Source organism: Eutrema salsugineum, unplaced genomic scaffold, assembly GCF_000478725.1.
Source record: "Eutrema salsugineum unplaced genomic scaffold, Eutsalg1_0 scaffold_24, whole genome shotgun sequence".
Taxonomy (NCBI): Eukaryota; Viridiplantae; Streptophyta; class Magnoliopsida; order Brassicales; family Brassicaceae; genus Eutrema; species Eutrema salsugineum.
Window position 1 is genome coordinate 190,017 of NW_006256797.1, and position 20,092 is coordinate 210,108.

A 20,092-nucleotide genomic window follows, 5' to 3' on the forward strand; every position below is an offset into this window, starting at 1 on the left:
AAAAAATTTTGAAATCAGAAAACTAATCTTTTTATATTAAAAAAAGATTAAGTATTCTAACAAGTCCTAAAACATCTCTCGGGTCAGAATCGGTTTGGCTAACCTTATGCTCTTATACCAAATTGAGATACCCTAATCTTGCAAATTGAACCTAACTTGATTTACACTCATTTAACATTTTTAAAAAGAATAAAAGATTTATTAAATATTCATTTAGTGTCTAAAATCCTTTATTTAAAATAAATAAATCATAAATTCAAAAAGTCTTAACAATAAACTGAATATTAAATATTTGAAAAAAAAACTAAAGAAATATAATTAAAATTCTTATTAAAAACAATTACAGAAATGCGCCCATGAGTCTCGGAAATAACACCACAACGATCGCCACAAGTACTACTCTTTGGTCTCACCTGAAATAAAAAAAAAGAATGGTGAGTATTCGGAAAAAAATACTCAGTATAAATATGCTCTTGGAACGCACAAGATTCTGACATATTATTTAAAATAGCAATAATGTATATACATAATATAGGCATCAAACACAAGCAACAACCAACCTAGAATAACTAATATTATTATAATATATATGATCCTAATATTTCTAAATAAATACAGTCATTCAATCATTCAAAAAATTCAACCTAGAGATTCTGTAACACATTCTCAAAGAACTTTTGTCAATGGTACTCATTCTTTGCTACCACCCATCCTGGACTTGACAAGTTACCGGTGCCACTCTTAACAGGGCTTGACTATGGCTCGTCAGCCCTTTCTCGATCACTACAGCTTCACTATATTCAGTCCCTCATTGAAGGCCGTCAAACAATTTATCGATCAGTACAACTTCACAAATCTCAGTTTTTTGTTGTAGGTCGTCAAACAATATTGTAACAAAATAAATACTATTTCAACTAACGACTAAATAACTTGCAATCCTATTATTATATTATAGTATTTCTCATTATTAATTATCATCAATAACCAATCAACAACCAATATCAATCCCCATTATCAAATACCAATCATCAATCATGTTTAATACCTACACTAAGCATACACACATTACTAAATCAACTAATATATCTTAGAAATTTACAAATGTTTCCTCACCTTTGCCACTTGATAATGAATAGCGAATCCAGTTTGCCTTTGGACAGGTTTGATACTCGACAGGAAAACGAACATAAATTCCTGTTCACAGCTCGGAATGGATATCGGAAGATTGATCTGGAAAGCTGGATCAAAGATCTTCACGCTGGTATGTAGATCGCCTTCTGAAGCTTCCTAGATCGCCAGAATAACGCTTCACAAGTCGGCTGCTCGCGGATCGGACCTTTGTAAATATGGCTCGGGAAAACACTCATAACTGTTAAATAACATCTCCAAATAATGATCCGCTTGCGGCTATAGCTAGATATGAGGGTCAAGAATCATCTTACCAAGTTTCATGCCGATATGATCTGATTTGACCAACCAATTATCTCTCATGCCAAAACATGTTGGATTAGCCTTCTAGATTGCTGTTGTGGCTTCTCCTTCGAGCTGCTTTGATGGTGGCTGATCAAAAATGATTTTGACAGGGCTTCGCTGCAGAAACTCTCTCTCTCTTATCCTCTGTCACGAGCTCACACTTTTTATAGAGCAAGTGATGAGGTTTACAGAGTTTAGGGTTTATCCAAAAAATGTCTCTTTTGCCTTTAATGATAATTTTTGGCTCCTCTCATTGGGTTCTTCTTCTCCTGGCCACGAAAATTGAGTCTTAAATCTCCAAGATCCATTTTATAATGAGCCTCAATAATTTCTCCTCATATGGTTTTTACTTCTTCGGTAAGTTAGGATTAGGGTTTCTTCGGCCACAAGTTTTATGGTTAACACTTTAGGGTTTTGATCGAAAAAAATAGGCCCTAAACCTAATTCTTGAGACACAATTATATACTAGTCATTTGTCTCACACCTTGCGCATACAGAAAGGGTTAATTAAATAACTAATAGATTATTAAATTTATTTATAATATTATTTGTAAAGTAAAAAAGCTTATGTGTTGTTATTCTATGTGTGTTTTTGTGCTATCATGTCATGTGTTTACTTTTTGTCTTATGTGATATTTTTTTATTAATTTTAATTGGTCGCTCATTAATCGTGTATGTGTACTTTAAAGTGATATGGTAAATTTTGTTATAATTAGGTCATTAAAGGTCGTTTTATTCTTAAGTCTATCGGTCCATTTCATTGTAATGCCGGCAGGTTTTTTTTATTGGTTTAGTCGTCTTTCCGTGAGAAGAGAGTTCGGGTTACGGAGAACGAAGATAAACTCATCCATAAAAATAATAGATAAACTTAATTTAGAGATAAAGCTTAACATGGTATCGTTCTCCATAAATTTATTTTTATAGACAGTTTAGTTTTGTTCTTCGTAACCCAAACTTTATTCTAATGGATAGACGAATAACCCAATAATAAGAAAATCGTAGGCTTTACAATAAAACGGGCTGATAGAAATTAGAATAAAATGGACTTTAATGAACCTAAATACAACAAAATTTGCCACATAACTTTAAAGTACACGTAGGATTAATGAATGACCAATTAAAATCGACAAAAATGCCACATAGAACAAGAAATAAACACACGATATGTCAGGATAAAAATACACAGGAATCGCTCTGAAAACGAGACATAAACTTATTTCAACCTATAAACTTATTCGCTATTCATTATTACAAAGAATCATCTTACCAAGGTTCCTTTTTAGGGTTCCATAGTTTTAAATCCCATTTTGATTATTTATATAACATTCCACCAGCAACCATCAATCATCAACAAGTCAACAACATAGATCCAGGTCCTAACATTAATCAGTCACATCCTAGCAATCAGATTTAAGCTTTGGTTTAAGATAAGACTAACTATAAATAAACATTCATATGAAAAGGAGGATGAATCAGCTCCTCACAGATTCCTTTTTGGAAGAAGATACACTTTTTCTCCTCTTTGGACAGATCTGGACACCCGAGACAAAAACAGTGATAACCCCTGGCACAGATCTCTGATCCGGATGAACTTGGTTTTCTTAGAAAGCTGACACTCGGGGATTCAATTTGATATTTCGATCATCGCGTAGCTCCTCACGGTTCGCCGGGAAAACGTCATGGACTCGGCGGCAGATAGAAAGAAGAAAGTTACGAGCGAGAGAGAGGCTAGAGTTTTGTTATTGCTAAAAAGATTAGCAAGAGATTAGGAAATGTCTTTATAGCTTGGATTTTAATTATTTAACTTGGATAATGGAATTTTGAAATGAAAACAAATATTGAAGCCTAATAAGAAATAACAATAAATTACAATAGATTGGGATTAAGAATCAGAAACAAACTGATATTTGGAGAACCGAAGGTCGGGTTATTACACGTTATATGTAAACATTCGTTAGACAAGACAAAGCCCTCTATATAGACATAACTAAACACCGCCATGCAAAAAATTATCTGCTAAGATCAAGATAAATTATTTAACCGATAAAAATATAGAAATTAAGGTTAAAAGACATCAAGGAAGAAACAACAAAAACTATTTTAACTAGCAAAGAGATGATAATTTGGAATGCCGGAATTATCGGTTTTGATGCTGAAAAAATATTAAATTAAATTTTTAAACAATAATCTAAAATCCTCAAAACTATTCTAATTTCTCAAAAAGTTATCCACAGTTTTTAATAATATTTAATATTATTGATAACATAGTTTTCTGATTTACATATTTTTACACTTTATAGTAAGATAAACTAGTTTATATTTTGCAAAAAACTACCCAAAATATATGAATCTAATCTTAATGTAATTGGAAAATAAATTTTAACAACCTGTACTGAATCCACTACATTCATTATCCAGTCCATATTTTTTAGGAGTAATGTGTGTAGCAGGAAGCAAAACAGCCTGTAAACTATAAGATGACAGTTTTGACACCAAATTAATGTGTGTTGTAGGTTGTCTACTCCTAATAAAAATCTGAATGTTACTAAACGGATCGATAAAAACATTTAGGATCATAAAGATTAGTAAAATCTAAGAGCCAGAACCAAGAAAGAAACTGAACACCACTACTGAAAAAAGTTGCAACCACTCGAAGATAATAATGGTAGAATCTATCACCAATGGCATTTCTAAAACCAGAAGATAAAAGAAAAAGATAAATCAAATTCTTTGATAAAAGTAAAAGACTTAAAAAAAGAGAAATTCTACCCTAATTTACATTAAAAAAAAAATATAGAAAAGAAGATTGAACATCAATGCAATTTTGACCATGAACAAAATTAACTCTTAAGTCATTGTTTGAGTTAAAATATTCTGTTAAAGATAAATTTGATCTTTCTTATGTAGAAGAATCATATGTTTGCACGTGGCATCTATGACCTTTTTGTAGGTATGCCCTCCCCCCCTTCCGGCCAAATTAGGTTCTGTATTGAGCTTACGCTCTGATACGACCTAAGCACATAGCCCGGACCTCAAATCCGTCAGATTTGGGAGACCAGACATGAGGACCACTTATTTCCGGGTTTCTCTTACCTGATATCGAAGGCCACGCTGTCAGAAACAAGGAGGTTAAGAACTAAATGGTCAAGAGAAAAAAAGGTTGCCTTCCTTCTGTCCTAGACTTAAGCTCAGTGATCCGAGAGGATCTGGATTTAAGGAAATGTAACTCACACAAGTACTGAAATAAAGGCGACAACCAGTGAGACGACCTCGACAGCCCTGTCCTAGTATCAAAGTATCTGGGTGATGTATGAATATCTTCTTAAGCGGAAAACTCTATTGAACAAATTTCCTTCCACTCAACAATTGGAATATGCGCTTGACTAAATACCTTTATAAGCCCACAAGATCAGCATTTAATGCTCAATGCTTATACGTGTCAAGTGATAGTGACCACACGCAGAATAGAAAAGAAGACAGAGGCTTTGCAAAGGCCATATCACGTCTGAACCGCCGAACTTAGAACGTACACTAGGAATTAAAGGGACACACCAAGAACTGGTCTCGCAGCTGGCGGAAGGCGCCCAGGAAAGTTTGTGAGACTATCAGAAGCATGAGGGAAGCAACAAGATTTGGATCCAACCACGCTGGATCTCATACCAACCCGTCAACTTGACAATCTGAGGTCCAATCCGATATACTAATCTGGGTTAGGTAAAAATTTGAAATATTTAACCCTTTTCAATGAGAAAGTGGATCAATATTTTCGCTACCTTTGAGCTTATGCTATCTTTCTAGATACTCGCAACTCAAAGGTGTACCACTCTAATTTTCCTGTAATCACTCTGACCAATTTTTCACTTCCACTCCACTCCACAGCGGTTCCTAAACAGTGGAGCAATTTCTCTCCTAAACTCTTACACTTCTTATCTTTTCCACCTAAAAAAGTCCACTAAACTTAGGCCTGAGTAGAGTCATCCCTTCTTAAGAGTTCTCGGTCCCTTTCAGTGGAGATGTTCTGATTCCACTTCTGCATTCAATCACCCGTAGTTACTCTGTTTTTCACCACTAACCAGGCCACAAAGGAAAATTTTGGCCTGGCTGACGGAAACCAAACGCCTTTACAGGACTCCCATATAGCATTTCGGCTTCAAAATTTCTCCCATATGTCTTTTAAACTGAAAGTCGATCTAAAAGTATCTCCTTTTCCACGCCATAATGCAACATCTTCGTCATGAAGTATCTGCTGCCTCTGCTTCTCCTTAATTTCCTCTTCCACTTGCCTGAGTAAAGCGTTTCTATTACTTCCCCTTCTGTATCTGTTCCAGACCGATTCCAGAGAAGCATGTAAAGGGATCCCCAGATCAATGACTCCTCTATCTCCGAAGATATCAAACAAATAGCTTAACTTACTCCATTTATCAAACCAAAAGGATGTCCGAGCCCCATCCCCAATATCCAACTGGTAGAGATTTATTGTCGTAGTTCGATATTTAAGGATCTTTTTCCAGATCCATGATCCCAGCGTTGTTGAGTCCCTGATTCTCCATATCGAACCGTTTCCTATGAGGTGCCTTTGAACCCAATTAACCAATAACGAGTCCCTTGCAGACATAATCCTCCATATCAATTTCAGCATACAGACCTTGTTGACTTGGTTTAAAGCTTTCAGGCCGAGCCCTCCTTCTTGTTTTGGAGTACATACCACACTCCAATCCACCTTTGCCCTCTTACCATTTCGTTCCTGACCAGACTAGAGGAAAGAAGCACAAAGCTTATCAATTTATGTGATGCACGCCTTTGGTAACTGGAAGGCTGCCATCCAGAAGTTGATTAGACTGAAAATTACAGAGCTTATGAGTTGAAACCGTCCACCAAAAGAGAGATGTTTAACGGTCCAAGAACCTATCTTTTGGTGAATTTTCTCGATGAGTGGAGAGAAATCAAGATATCAAACAGGCAGGGTTCCTTGTTCAATAGGGAATTCCTGAAGGATCTCCGCTCTCACTACATCTGGGATTCCCGACATGTATACCGTTGACTTCTCAATGCTGATGTGGAGACCTGTGTGCTTAGCAAACTCCTCGAAAACCTGAAGGATTCCAACGATGGACAGTTTATAACCTTTCACAAAAACCATGGGATCATCTGCAAAGCAGAAGTGACCCAAAGCCAAGTTTTCGCAAGCAAGATGGTATCCAATCTTCCCCTCCATAGCTGCTTTGAAAGAATGTTCATACAGATCATAAACAGGTATGGGGATAGAGAACAGCCCTGTCTTAATCCCCTTGTGCTCCCAAAGTAGCCTGCAAGCTCTCCATTTATTTGGACTGAGAAAGATGTTGAGGATATCCAAAGCGAAATCCAATGTATATGCTCATCAGGAAAATCCATAGCCTTTAGGATATTGATCAAGAATTCCTACTGAACTGAATCAAAAGCTTTTGAAATGTCAATCTGCATTGCACATCTTGGAGTGATGTCTTCCTTATGGTAATCCTTAACTATCTCAGTAGCCAGCAACACATTTTCCATCAACAATCGGTTTTTTACAAATGCAGACTGATTTAGGGCAATAAATATTGGAAGGAGAATCTTTAACAAAAGTAGGCCACCGAAAACCTGCTTGTTAGATCTTTGAAACGGTTTTGAAAGTTGCGAAATGTCGTGCGTCCGAATAAAATTCCTTCCATCTCTTCTTCAGCCACACATCTTCGGAATAAACCATCAACGCATCTCTTATAGAGATAAGGTTCATCCCAAAAATAATGTCTTACGTCTCGCAGAAACTTCTTCTTCCTATATCCTAAGAATTGTGGTGGTTCTACATCAGCTGCTAGGTAATTCGCTATGGGTCTAAACCATGGGGTGATAAAAGCATCTGATTGTCGCATGAGTTAACGTGGTGGTGCTGCATTGGTGGGAACTACATCTATTGCATATATGTTTTCTTCTGGAAAACTATCATTTAAAGAAAATCTTTCTTCAACTCGAATTTGTGAAAGATGGTCTGTGACTCTCTTATCTGCTCCTTTCTGATCTCGAATTTCGATGTTGAATTCTTGCAGTAGAAGGATCCATCTTATCAATCTCGGTTTAGCATCTTTCTTAGATATTAAATACTTGATTGCTGCATGATTAGTATGAACTATAACCTTAGCTCCTACGAGATAAGAACGGAATTTATCAAATGCAAATACGACAGCTAGAAGTTCCTTCTCTGTTGTTGCATAATTGCATTGAGCTTCGTCTAGAGTTCTGCTTGTGTAGTAGATTACATGCAGTTTCTTATCTTTTCGTTGGCCAAGCACTGCTCCGACTGCATACTCACTTGCATGGATCATGATTTCAAATGGGAGTTCCCAATCAAGTGCTTGCACAACAGGAGCGGAGACAAGAACTTCTTTGAGTTTATGAAACGCGGCTAAGCACTCATTATCAAACTCAAAGTTCGTTTCTTTGCAAAGCAAACATGTAAGAGGTTTAGCTATTTGAGAAAAATCTTTTATGAATCGCTATATAGAATCCAGCGTGTCCTAAGAAACTACGAATTCTTTTCACATTTGTCGGGGGGGGAGGTGTTAGGCTTGTCATGACTTCAATTTTCGCTTTGTAAACTTCAATTCCTTTTCTCGAAATCTTGTGCCCAAGAATGATTCCAACTCGTACCATGAAGTGACATTTTTCCCAATTTAATACTAAGTGCTTATCTTCACATCTTTGCAGAACTTCACCAAGGTTGGCCAGACATTTTTTGAAAGAAGATCCATAGACCGAGAAATTGTCCATGAAAACTTCTATAAAGTCTTCGATAAAGTCTGTGAAGATCGACATCATGCATCGCTGGAAGGTAGCAGGTGCATTACACAATCCAAAAGGCATTCGTCGATAAGCGAATGTGCCATATGGACAAGTAAATGTTGTTTTTTCTTGATCCTCCAGTCGAATAGGAATTTGGAAAAATCCGGAGTATCCATCAAGGAAGCAATAATAGGGGTGATTAGCTAACCTTTCTAGCATTTGAGCTATGAAGGGAAGTGGAAAATGATCATTCCTAGTTGCTGCATTCAGTTTCCTGTAATTGATGCACATATAATGTCCAGTGACTGTTTGTGTAGCAATCATTTCATCTTTATCCTTTTAAATGACAGTGACTCCTCCTTTCTTCGGGACAACATAAACTGGGCTAACCCAAGTGCTATCTGAGATAGGAAATATTATTCCGGCTCCTAAAAGCTTCATAATCTCCTTCTTGACAACATTCATGAGATTAGGGTTTAGTTTCCTTTGACTTTCGATTGAGTTCTTAGCATTATTCTCGAGATTCCAGGTATGTCATCAAGTGAATATTCTAAGGCTTATCTATATTTTTTCAGTTCAGACAACAGCATTTTAGTTTCTTCTTCTGTCAAGCCGGAGTTTATAATGACAGGATAAGTCAAATTTGATCCAAGAAAAGCGTACTTAAGTCCGACTGGAAGATGTTTAAGCTCAACCTTCGGTTCTTTTAGCTCGCTCCACGAATCATTTATTGCTGCGGCTGTATCTTTGGGAGGTGCAGGAATGTTTGTTTGGTCCTCAAGATTTATATAGTTTAAGGGCTTTTTGTAAGTTTCGGACTTATCAAACATTCGCGCGCATTAACTTGAAATTTCTTCAAGGAAATTGCGTTCATCTTTTGTGGTTTAAATTGTGACACTTAAAGCGTCGTCGAGAAGTAAATCTTCATAGACTTCCTCAATAATTCTGTCTAGCTCATTAATCCAATATATCTTGCCATTAAGTGTCGGTTTATCGAAATTTTTGTTCATGTCAAATTGCATAACTAGACCGGCTAAATGAAGGTCAATTTTGCCTTCCGGGACATTGATTATAGCTCCGGCCGTAGATAGGAATGGTTGTCCAAAAATAAGGGGATCCTTAGGTTCTCTTTCTAGTTCTAGAACTACGAAATCAGTTTGTATGGAACACTTTTCAATTTCGACGGGAACATCTATTTAGATACCTATGAGTTGTCTAAAAGAACGATCAGCTAGTACTAAAGAATTTTTAGTGGGCTGGAAAGTGTGGTATCTTAAACGTTTTGCAACTGAAAGAGGCATCATGTTTATGCTCGATCCCAAATCATAAAGAGCACGCTTAAAAGCCATATTATTGATAGTGTGGGAAAGTACGAAGCTCCAAGGATCGTCTTTCTTTTGAGGAATCCGGCTTTGCAGGATAAAACTTCATTCATGGGTTATCATCATAACACATTCTTCAAGAGTTAAGGAATTTGTTAAAATACCCTTCATGTATTTTTTTAAAGCGGGAATCATAGCACAAGCTTCCACGAAAGGTAATCTCACATTTAATTGGTCGATTAGCTCTTTCAGCTTAGCTTTTTCTTTCTCCTTCTTCGGGGCTCTTAAGGCTCTAGGATATAGCGGTTTAGATTTATAGACAGTAACTGGTGGAGGGGGGATTGGTCTTCTCCGAGGATTTCCCGGGATATATCTTCTCTTACTTCTTCTCCATCCTTCTCTCCTACCACTTCTTTTTCAACGTCTTCAATCGTGACTATTTCTTTTTCTTTTCTTTTCTCTTTTTCTCATCTTCGGGATCTTTAGGAAATTCAGGCTCTTTGTAAGCTAAACCGCTCTTAAGTGTGATAGCTTTCACATGATCGGAGGGGTCGTCTTCGCTTGAGCTTTCGAAAGAACTTTAACTTGGCTCCTCCTCAGAATTAAGTGTGTTCTTAGACTTACTTTTAATCATCAGGCTAAGGATTATGGAAAATTTATCATTGAAATCTTCTTGCATCCTTTTTATTTCGGAGGTAAGATCATTGATATCCCTAGGCTTAGATTTTGCAAGCTCTAGAATTCTTTTGTTTAGATTTTCAGCTTCAGGAGAGGGAAAACAAGGATATGGGATTGGATCAGACTGAACAGCCCAGATCTGTTCGGAAGAGAATTTCCCGTGGTCGTATGACTCGTGACCGTGGTAGAATGGGTCTTGACCGCGGTCAGCAATGTCACAACCGTGGTGAAAGCATGTTTGGCCGCGGTCCGAAAGGATGGACCCGCGCTGATCAGGCACGAAAGGAAAATCTTGAATTCCATAGACTTCTTCAGTGTTCATTATCTCTGATTATAAGAATCCATTGGGTTGTTCCAACCAACAAAGTTACACATATTGTGTGCCTTGATTGGTTGTTGCAATCCAAGTTGACTCATTATTTGATGGAGACACTTCATAACTTTGGAAATGTCTTCTTTCTTCTCAGGAATTGCAAATTTGCCAAAGATTTCTTGGTTACGGATACTTCCTGCCAGGTTGTTGATGAAAACACGAGCATCTTCTACAGATCTGGTGGAAAAGTCTCCATTTCTTGTTGTGTCAAAAGAATGTTGCAATTCTTGAGTTACACCTCGATTGGAAATACCCATCAGGTATTTGTCGGAATATCCATTGTGTGGACAATCTCTCTGGTATTCTATAAATCTTTCCCAAGCATCAAAAAGATCTTCGTCTTCTTTTTGTTCAAAAGTTCTTATCTTGTTCCTTAAGAGGGAACGAGTTCTAGTGTAAAAGCGATTTAGGAAAGCCGCTCTACAAGCTGCCCACGTTATTATTGACGCAGGTTGCAAAGATTTTAGCCACTTGCTGGCGTTGTCTCTCAAAGAGAATGGGAAAAGACTACACTTATGGTAATCCCCATTTGATGTAATGGTTGCACATAATTCTTCGAACGACTCGATATGGTCCATCGGGTGTTCGGATGAATAACCATATAATTGATTTTATTGAACTAAGTCGATATATGGTACCTTTATTTCGGTTTTACCATCCTCAGGAAAAGCTTGTTGAATAGCTCTTCAATCTCCCAAAACTTTTCGAGTGAATCGAAACTTTCTATTAGTTCATCATCATCTTCACGTTTTGCTGACCCGATTAGCTCCTCATAATCATTAATCGGATTGTCAAACTCTTCATCATTCAGGTCATCGTCACTCAGGTCACCATCCACATGATATGGCGGATCACCGAGAGTACCCGGAACATGTTCCTGGTCTCCCATTGTCGAGTAACCTGGAAAATTCAAAAGAAAAAGTAAAAATGAACAAGTGTTCTAATGGATGTAAGCTGACATTCGCAACGAAACAAATCAAAGTCCCCGGCAATGGCGCCAAAAACTTGATGCTGCAAAAGCGGGGTGTTTGTTTTACTAAGCTTCATATTTTAAATTTATAACCCCTAAATGTCTGCAAGTGCACAGATGTGAGCTGTAGTACTTAGGGTATCAATCCACAGAGACTTACCTGTTTCAGTACGAATTCACACTAGTACTTATATGAAGTAAACAATTTGGGTTTTGATTTTGGGTTGTCACTAAATGAAAGCAAGTGAAAGCAAGTAAAAATCGAAAGTTGTAAACAATGGAAAACAAACTTTGGGCTGTGATGTGCTACGAGGTGAGTGAACAAGTTTTACCCTTAATAAAAACTAATGAAAGCTGCAAGTGCACAGCTAATCAGTTGTACTTAGGGATCAAATCCACAGGGATCATATACGAGGTGATCAATCAAGCATATATGCATTAACAATGAGAATAAACAGAGAACATAGTTAAAATCCCAGATCTAAAAACCTAGATGTCTCAATCAATTACGACTGTGGGGAACCGTATGCCCAACTCGGGATCTACTCAGCCATGGCTGAGGTCGACATCATCATTGGTTTTAATGAAAGCAATCAAAAACAGTAAAGAAAAGAGATGAAAGAAAGCTTCTCTATTGATGAACTCAGAGTTGAACAATCTTCTCTAAAAATTGCATAAAACGGCTAGAAAAAGGGTTTCTGTAAAAGTATGAAAGGTGATGTCTAAAAACGACCTAAATGACAAGTATTTATAGTCTTCAATACTATAGGGTCTCTAGGGTTCCAGAATTGAGGCTGGGAAATGACTTGAGCTTCGGAAATGGGTTTTTTAGGTCAGAGATGCCTGGCCGCGGTTGCGTGAGGTGTGACCATGGGGAATGAAGGCTTGGCCGCGGTCGCGTGGCTCTGGCCATGGTGGATGAGTTGCTGGCCACGGTCGCGTGGGCTGCTGGCCGTCTTTGAATGTCTCCGGGGCAAATGGAATATCTTGAGATCCAACCGTTGGAATGTCTCCAAAACAAGTGCCTTTGAAAGATGGTTGAGTCTTCTATTAGTTGTCCAATTTTGAGGGTGTTCATACGGTGAGAAGGTCTTTGTCTCTCTATGTGAGTTCTGACGGTCTGAATTTATCCAAAAGCGTCTTTTTGTTCCAATTTGCATCTCTTTATCCCAAATTACCTGAAAAAGTCTTTTAAAATCCGAAAACATAGAAATCCTTTGAAAACCTTTGAAAATGGAGTAAAAACACCTGCAAAAGATACTAAAGTGATCCATAAAAATGGTCAAAATCCGGTGCTATGAAATTCCCTAGACTTAGACTTTTGTTTGTCCTCAAACAAAACAAAGGCCAAATGTCGGTGAGAGGTTTGAAAACGCAGGAACTAACAAAATATCAAAGACCAAACTTCTAGACTAATATCAATCATTATGCATCAATCGAGAATAGCCTAGATAATTCTCACTAAAAATACAAGCATGCGGAAATCTATTGCACTTAGACTTAACTTCCAGTCATCTAGCTCTTAACATTCATTTAAAATTTTTTTGGTTCTCATCAAAGAAAGCTGATTGCGGTTTGTAAACGGGGTTTGTTGTTTTCGTTTTACTAAGCTTCAGGTTTTAAATTTATAACCCCTAAATGTCTGCAAGTGCACAGATGTGCGCTATAGTACTTAGGGTATCGATCCACAGAGACTTAGCTGTTTCAGTACGAATTCACAGCAATGCTTAATCAGTAGAACTAAACAGGTTTGGTTTTTGGTTTTGGGTTTTGGTTGTCACTAGATCTAAACTAAAAAGCTAAACAAGTAAAAGCAATTAAAAACGAAAGCAAATAAAAGCAAGTAAAAAGCGATTAGATCAAAGGCGAATTGAAAGCAAAAAAAATCGAATGAAAAGCAAAGGTTGTAAGCAATTAAAGACAAACGTTGGGGCTCAAGGGGTATTCGCAGGGGTTCATGGACTAGGATATGTCGATTTTAAATAAGTGATAAAGGTAATCAACTACGTATGTTCTAGAACTCGAGGCACGGAAGTATGAATAGCCTACTTTCGCAGCACTAAACAACTATCTCTCACAACCCTGATCAGTAGGTTTCCACTCTTATCCTGGAAAGGAGAAGATGCAATAGCAGAACAAAGCTCATCAACATTCACAACTCAACTACAGGTAGGTTTCCACTCCTATAGAAGAATTGCTCGTTTCACCCTAGTTCAGACAATCAATGAAAGCTTTCGCAACATATCATATCAGATCGGCTTCTAAGTGGCCAGCAAAGAATCACGCAGTAAGATTAAAGGCAAACGAAGAACATCTAGAATATTAATAATCTTAAATCTATCGATTCATAAGCAAAGACACATGAAATTCTTTTTGAAAAATCCCTTTAAACCCAACTGGGTAACTACTCAAACATATTGTAACAAAGCATCATAAACGAAATTGAAAGTGCAGGAAGTTAAAGAGAACAGGGAAGAAAAACGAAGAACGGAGAAGCAGACGGAGGCGCGATGACTTCCTCCAGCGGTGGCTCCTCCTTCAAGGGTGGCGGCCTCCCTGTCTAGGGTTTTGAGTCTCACACGAAAATTTAAGTACAGAAAAGAACACACCCTTTAGAATGACCTAAAGGGGGTATTTATAGCTTCTGGAGTGATCCTGGACACTTAGGGCTTTAAAAATAACGAAAGAAATTGATCTGGGCTTTAATTAAGTCATCTGGAAAGTGAACGACCAAGTTCCGTGGTCGCGGTGGCTCTACCCGCGGGAAAATAGGTGTTGGCCGCGGTCCCGGCACATGGCTCTCTTCTGGAACTGCATTTTCTGTCATTCTTGCATCGGGAGTATCTGAAGATCTAACTGTTAAATTGTCTCCAAACCAAGTGCATTAGAAAGCTGGTTGGATCCTCTATGTTGTCTCAATGTTTGGGGGTGATCAGACGGTGAGAAGGTCTTCATCGCTTGTCATACTTCTGACGGTTTGCATTTATCCAAAATTGCTCATTTGTTCCAAATTGCATATCTTTTGCCCAAGTTTCTTGTAAAGTCTTTTGAAACTCTAAAACATTGAAAACACTTTAAAAACCATTGAAAACAGAGTTAAAACACCTGCATAAGACATAATTATGATCCATAAAAGTGGTCAAAATACGGTGTTATCAAAAGTATAAGCAAGGCGATCTAGGATATGTATCAAAAGGGGTCATTTTAGGGGTAAGGCTTAAAGTGTTTATGGGTTGCCTGAAGATCTGGAGGATGCAAGATATTATGCAAAATCGCAAGAGAGTGTGAAACTGTTGATATCCATAGTTTCCAGTCACTTTCTTCTTGCCATAAATTTCTGGTCTTTTTCCTCATGTTCTCTCCTAACTCCCCCAGACTTAGATTTTTGTTTATTTTTCAAAACTATAGCTCCTTAGATGAATAGTGGTTGCCTTTGCTCCAAATAATTTCGACAATCTAAGACACATTAGGCTTTTTGTTTCCTTTTCTTTTGTTTATTTTTTTCTTTGAAACACCTTTAAGTATAGAGTCATAGAGAGCACGAAATTACCAATAAGAATGAGTTCTCTGAGGCAATATAAAGCTTGATAAGGTTTCTGATACTCTTCCTTCCCAATTCCATTCAGTCTTTCTCAGTGACTTAAAACTTCTCTAAAAATCTTCTCTAAACATCGCATAAAACAGCTAGAAAAAGGGTTTCTGTAAAAGTATGAAAGGTGATGTCTAAAAACGACCTAAATGACAAGTATTTATAGTCTTCAATACTATAGGGTCTCTAGGGTTCCAGAATTGAGGCTGGGAAATGACTTGGGCTTCAGAAATAGGTTTTTTAGGTCAGAGATGCCTGGCCGCGGTTGCGTGAGGTGTGACCATGGGGAATGAAGGCTTGGCCGCGGTCGCGTGGCTCTGGCCGTGGTGGATGAGCTGCTGGCCGCGGTCACGTGGCTCTGGCCGTGGTGGATGAGCTGCTGGCCGTGGTCGCGTGGGCTGCCGACCGTCTTCGAATGTCTCTGGGGCAAATGGAATATCTTGAGATCCAACCATTGGAATGTCTCCAAAACAAGTCCCTTTGAAAGCTGGTTGAGTCTTCTATTAGTTGTCCAATTTTGAGGGTGTTCATACGGTGAGAAGGTAACCGCCCTGTTCAGCAAGCAAATCAACACCGAAGACAAGCTAGGAACCATCGCATAGCTTATTTCGATGCACCTACTCAAAATTTTCAGAACCGATTTGCAATTCAAGTACCATTTCTGAACCGGAATGAGTTTTAAGTCAAGCCTCAAATCATCTCATTGGTGAAACAAAAACCAATTCCATGGAGTTCCTTCTGAACATCCAATGGATCATATCGAGCTCTTTGAAGAAATCTGCAGCATGCTGAGAACAAACCAAGTTCCAGCAGAATATTTAAAGTGTAAGTTGTTCCCTTTTTCATTAGCAGACAAAGCTCACCGTTGGTTGAAATCTTTGCCTGCAGGATCGATTACTATCTAGGAAGAATGTAAAACTGCTTTCCTGAACCACTTTTATGCTAAGTCAAGGTCGAACTTGTTGAGAACCAAGATCTCAAGCTTTCAGCAAGGACCGACTGAAATTTTCTATGAAGCCTGTGAACGTTTTAAGGAGTATGAATGTGATTGCCCTCATCATGGATTTCCCAGATCAAGCCTGCTGAGCACATTTTACCGAGGTTTGCAACCAAAATACAAACTTTCACTTGATACAGCTAGCAATTGAGATTTTTGACAAAAGACGATAGCACAAGGAAGAGCCCTCATGGAGAATTTGGCTTAAGCCAATAGCAATGATAGTCCTCAATACGATTGCTCGACAAAGCAAACCGGAGCAGACAACAAGGAGATAACCGAGTTGAAGAATATGATGAGCCAGCTTTTGAAAAGCAACAATCGCCCAATCCATGCTTGTGAGACCAACAATGGCTCAAAAGACAAAGGACCTAGTGATATCGATCACACTAATCCAGCCTTTCAAGAAGAAGAAGTGAACTATGTAAGAGCACAAGCACCATATCCAAATCGCTTCAACAATGGCTTCAACAACAGCTTCTGGAATGCAAACTACAGCAATCTCTCTTACCGCAATCCAAATGTGGAGAATCCTCAAGATCAGTACTACCCACCACAGCAAGATCATTACTACCCACCTCTTTGTACCACTTTACGAGGATGTCGATGCCAAGCAGCCACCATTCAAGGTACCTCAATGTTCACCGTTTCAAAGGCTTACAAAAGCCGACGATCTGGGACATTTTATTTTCCAATGTTTCATTTCAGGAATCAAGTTCACGGACTGCCTATGCGATTCCGGAGCCAATGTCAACATCATGTCAAAGACATTTGCCGAAAAATTGGGCATAAAAACCTTAAGGACATCGACGGTCAAGGTTATCTTGGAGATTCATCTCAAAAAGATACTGAAGGGGCGATTCATGATCTACAAGTTCTAGTAGGGGACAAGATTGTTCCAGCAGATTTCCAAGTCCTGGAAATGGATCAAGACAAGAAGAGACCACTCATATTCGGGAGACCATTTCTAGCTACTATAGGAGCAGTAATCGATCACGAGAACCGGCATGCTGTCTTCCTCAATGTAGATCGCAAAAGGTTTTATCCGACAGTCCTAGACGACTTTCCAAGCAAAGGAACTGGCCAAAAGAGAAAGAAAAGGAGAAGCCGAGAGCTTTTGCAAAGATCAAGATCATCATTCCACCAGATGCAACAGAAACTAGTGAGGACCAAATCCAGGAGCTGATCGAAAACACAAAAAGGATTTTACGCAATGTTAAAGTCCAAAAGAAGAGTAAAAGAAAGAAGACGGCTCCTCAATGAGAAGAAGTAAAACCTCCAGCGACCAGAAATGATAAAACACATCAAGTGGAGTGCCATTTAAATCAGCCTGATTTTTCATGCCTACGTCGAGCTAAACGACTTTAAACAAAAACACATAATGGGAGGCAACCCATTTAGGTACTCTTTCTTTTAGTTTTCTTTTCCTTTTTACAATTTATGTATTCTTTTTCTTTTAAGTTTCAGGTATTCTTATAAAAAAAAACACAAAAAAAACAGAAAATTAGAAAAACCAAGAAAAGAGGAGAGGTTTTTAGCTGCTCGGCCCGGCATAAACCTGAAAGTTGGACGAAGGCCGCAGGAAAAAGGGCAGGGGTCGCGACCAACCGACCCGCAGCCAAAGCATCATCGATCGCGGCACCGTGAATGTGACCGCGGCCGGGCATTTAATCACCGCGGTCGCGCCACTTTTCAAATGTTGGTCGTTGAGACGGGAACTCAACTTCCGCCACTTTTCAAACGTTCCCGGGGTTACCTGGTGTTTCCCGGTGATTCCCGATGTTACCTGGTGTTTTCCGGTGATTCCCGGTATTACCTGGTGTTTCCCGGTGATTCCCGGTGATTCCCGGTGTTTCCCGGTGATTCCTGGAACATTCCTGGAAAAGTCCGTTAAGATTTTCCGTAACTTTTAAACCACCTGTTGCGTACAAGACAAAAAAGATAAGTTCCCGTAAGCTTTTGAATTCCCTAAATTTTCCTGTTTTTGCTACAAAAACGCTTTTTAAAGAAAGGAAACACACTTTTTGGATCAAAACTCCTTTTTCTCTTCTCTTCCAAAAGACTTGGAGATTTAGGAGATAGAACATCTTTTTCAATTCTTAAGCTTTTTAAGAGATTCTTGGCCCAAACCTAACTCTTTTTCAAAGCTGATTTCAAATTTATCATCAAATCTCTATTTCCAGCTAGATATGAAGCTCAAACTCGCCATTTTTAATTGATTTTGGAATTTAGGGTTTTCTTAAAAAGACCAAATCTTGGTTTATTAATGGTGGATATAGCTTAAAGAAAATAGATTATTCTTCTAGGTTTTCTGAAAATCGATTTTAACACCTAATTTAAGAGGAATTGGATTTTTGAAATTTGGATTCTACATGCTTTATAAAAATCGAATTTGGAACAGCAAAATTGATGAATTTGATTTAGTCTTGTGTGATTAGTGATTAGTATTAGATAACCTATAGATTTGACATTGAAATTGCTCATTAAAACCGATTTTTAGAAGATTTCTATGTTGAGAACATCAAAAATCCGAATCTGGTCATGAACTACTCGATTTCTTCGATTCAATATCAATTATGTTTGCTTGTGGTTTTAACTAATCTCTTGATACTATGATTAGTATAATTGATCGCTAATGTGTTAAAATCAGCATCCATATTCACTCTTTTTCCAAGAATCATCTTGTCTTGTAGGAAAATGGAACAAAACAGATCCCGAAGAAGCTGTCGCACTGGTGAAAGCTCTGAGGACATTCCCGATGATAGTACTCTTGGAGAGTACATGCTGAACCAAGTCGGACCGAGAAGAAGAAACTACGTGATGAGGTTGCTCCAGCACTCAAGAGAAACACGGGCAATTCCCGAGCCACCACAGATCCGATGCATTGGGAAAAAGATCAACCCGAGAGTGGACTATGCAAGACGTTTCAAGAATCTGAACATCAAACCTACGCCCTGCATTGATTATCATACACTCGAGATGCTTGGAATTAGAGAAGATGTAATCTGGTACATCGATGCACTTAAGCTGAGACCCTACATGGAGCTGAACCTTCCAACTTATCCCTAGCTAGTCCGCGAGTTCTTAGCAACTGTCACACTCCACCACACGAAGAGGAGGAACCCCAGAGCATCTGATGGCATCTTGTCATTCTCTATCCGCGGACAGACTTACTCGCTCACCATTTCTTCACTTTGTGAAGCTCTTAAGCTTCCATACACCGATGGCATTCACCTTGAAGAAGATCACGATTTTGACCTATGGAGAGAGATGGGTCATGGTGTCTATGATAGCGGGAGATCCAAGTCAGCCCTCTTTACTCATCCTGCAGTGAGAGTTGTGCACAAACTCTTAGCACACACAATTTTCTCTAGAGCCAACATGGGCTGCGTTTTGAAGACCGAGCTCATTACATATCAGATGCCATTAATGGACGACCCACGACTTGCTTGTTTTGCCTGGATCATAGCACAGAACATGGTGAAGGTGAGGCATGATCTACATGGTTGCGAGGACACTACTCCAGCTTACGGGAGCGCTATTACAGCGATACTACAGGCTGTAGGATTCGATTTCTCATCTGATGATCCACTTCCCGACGTCTGGTATGACCTACTTTATCTCTCTCGCAATCACACTATCTCTCGTGCCGCTTTCGATCCAGACAGGTTCGGTTACAAGTATTGCACTGGCACCGAGGAGCACCGAGTCTGCTTACCTTCAGCATCAGTCCCGAGATTGTGTAACAGAGGACGTCCGCGATGGACTCCGGGACCCGATGAGTTTCTACCATCTGTGCCTCGTTTACCATTCACCATCGGCCAATACATAGTGGCCAAGGCAAAGCGCGATGCAGTTGCAGCACGTGCTCACTTTCAGCCATATGTTT

At 38.7% G+C, this 20,092-nt stretch overlaps 1 protein-coding gene, 1 non-coding gene and 1 pseudogene across 2 annotated transcripts; 1 reads left to right on the top strand and 2 right to left on the bottom strand.

Moving 5' to 3' along the window:
• Positions 1–5,623: 5,623 nt before the first annotated feature.
• Positions 5,624–7,008, bottom strand: LOC112086028. The gene is made up of 3 exons (XM_024154832.1): positions 6,899–7,008; positions 6,431–6,803; positions 5,624–6,226 (listed from the first exon to the last, which is right to left on the bottom strand). Exons 1-3 carry the CDS (start codon positions 7,006–7,008, stop codon positions 5,624–5,626), a joined length of 1,086 nt encoding a protein of 361 aa, XP_024010600.1.
• Positions 7,009–10,920: 3,912 nt separating this feature from the next.
• On the top strand, positions 10,921–11,028 carry LOC112086040. The gene has a single exon (XR_002899265.1). It is a non-coding gene; the product is annotated as a small nucleolar RNA R71 (small nucleolar RNA).
• A 5,143-nt stretch (positions 11,029–16,171) lies between these two features.
• On the bottom strand, positions 16,172–16,272 carry LOC112086081 (annotated as a pseudogene).
• Between the last annotated feature and the right edge of the window lie 3,820 nt (positions 16,273–20,092).

Excerpts from the sequence above, each read along its gene's own strand:
- LOC112086028 (XM_024154832.1), bottom strand. The coding sequence starts at position 7,008 with ATGGAAAATGTGTTGCTGGCTACTGAGATAGTTAAGGATTACCATAAG. Across the intron at positions 6,804-6,898 it reads AAAGCTTTTGATTCAGTTCA|TCCAAATAAATGGAGAGCTT; the intron begins GTAGGAATTCTT and ends CATCTTTCTCAG. Across the intron at positions 6,227-6,430 it reads TTGAACAAGGAACCCTGCCT|TCTGGTCAGGAACGAAATGG; the intron begins GTTTGATATCTT and ends TCTTTCCTCTAG.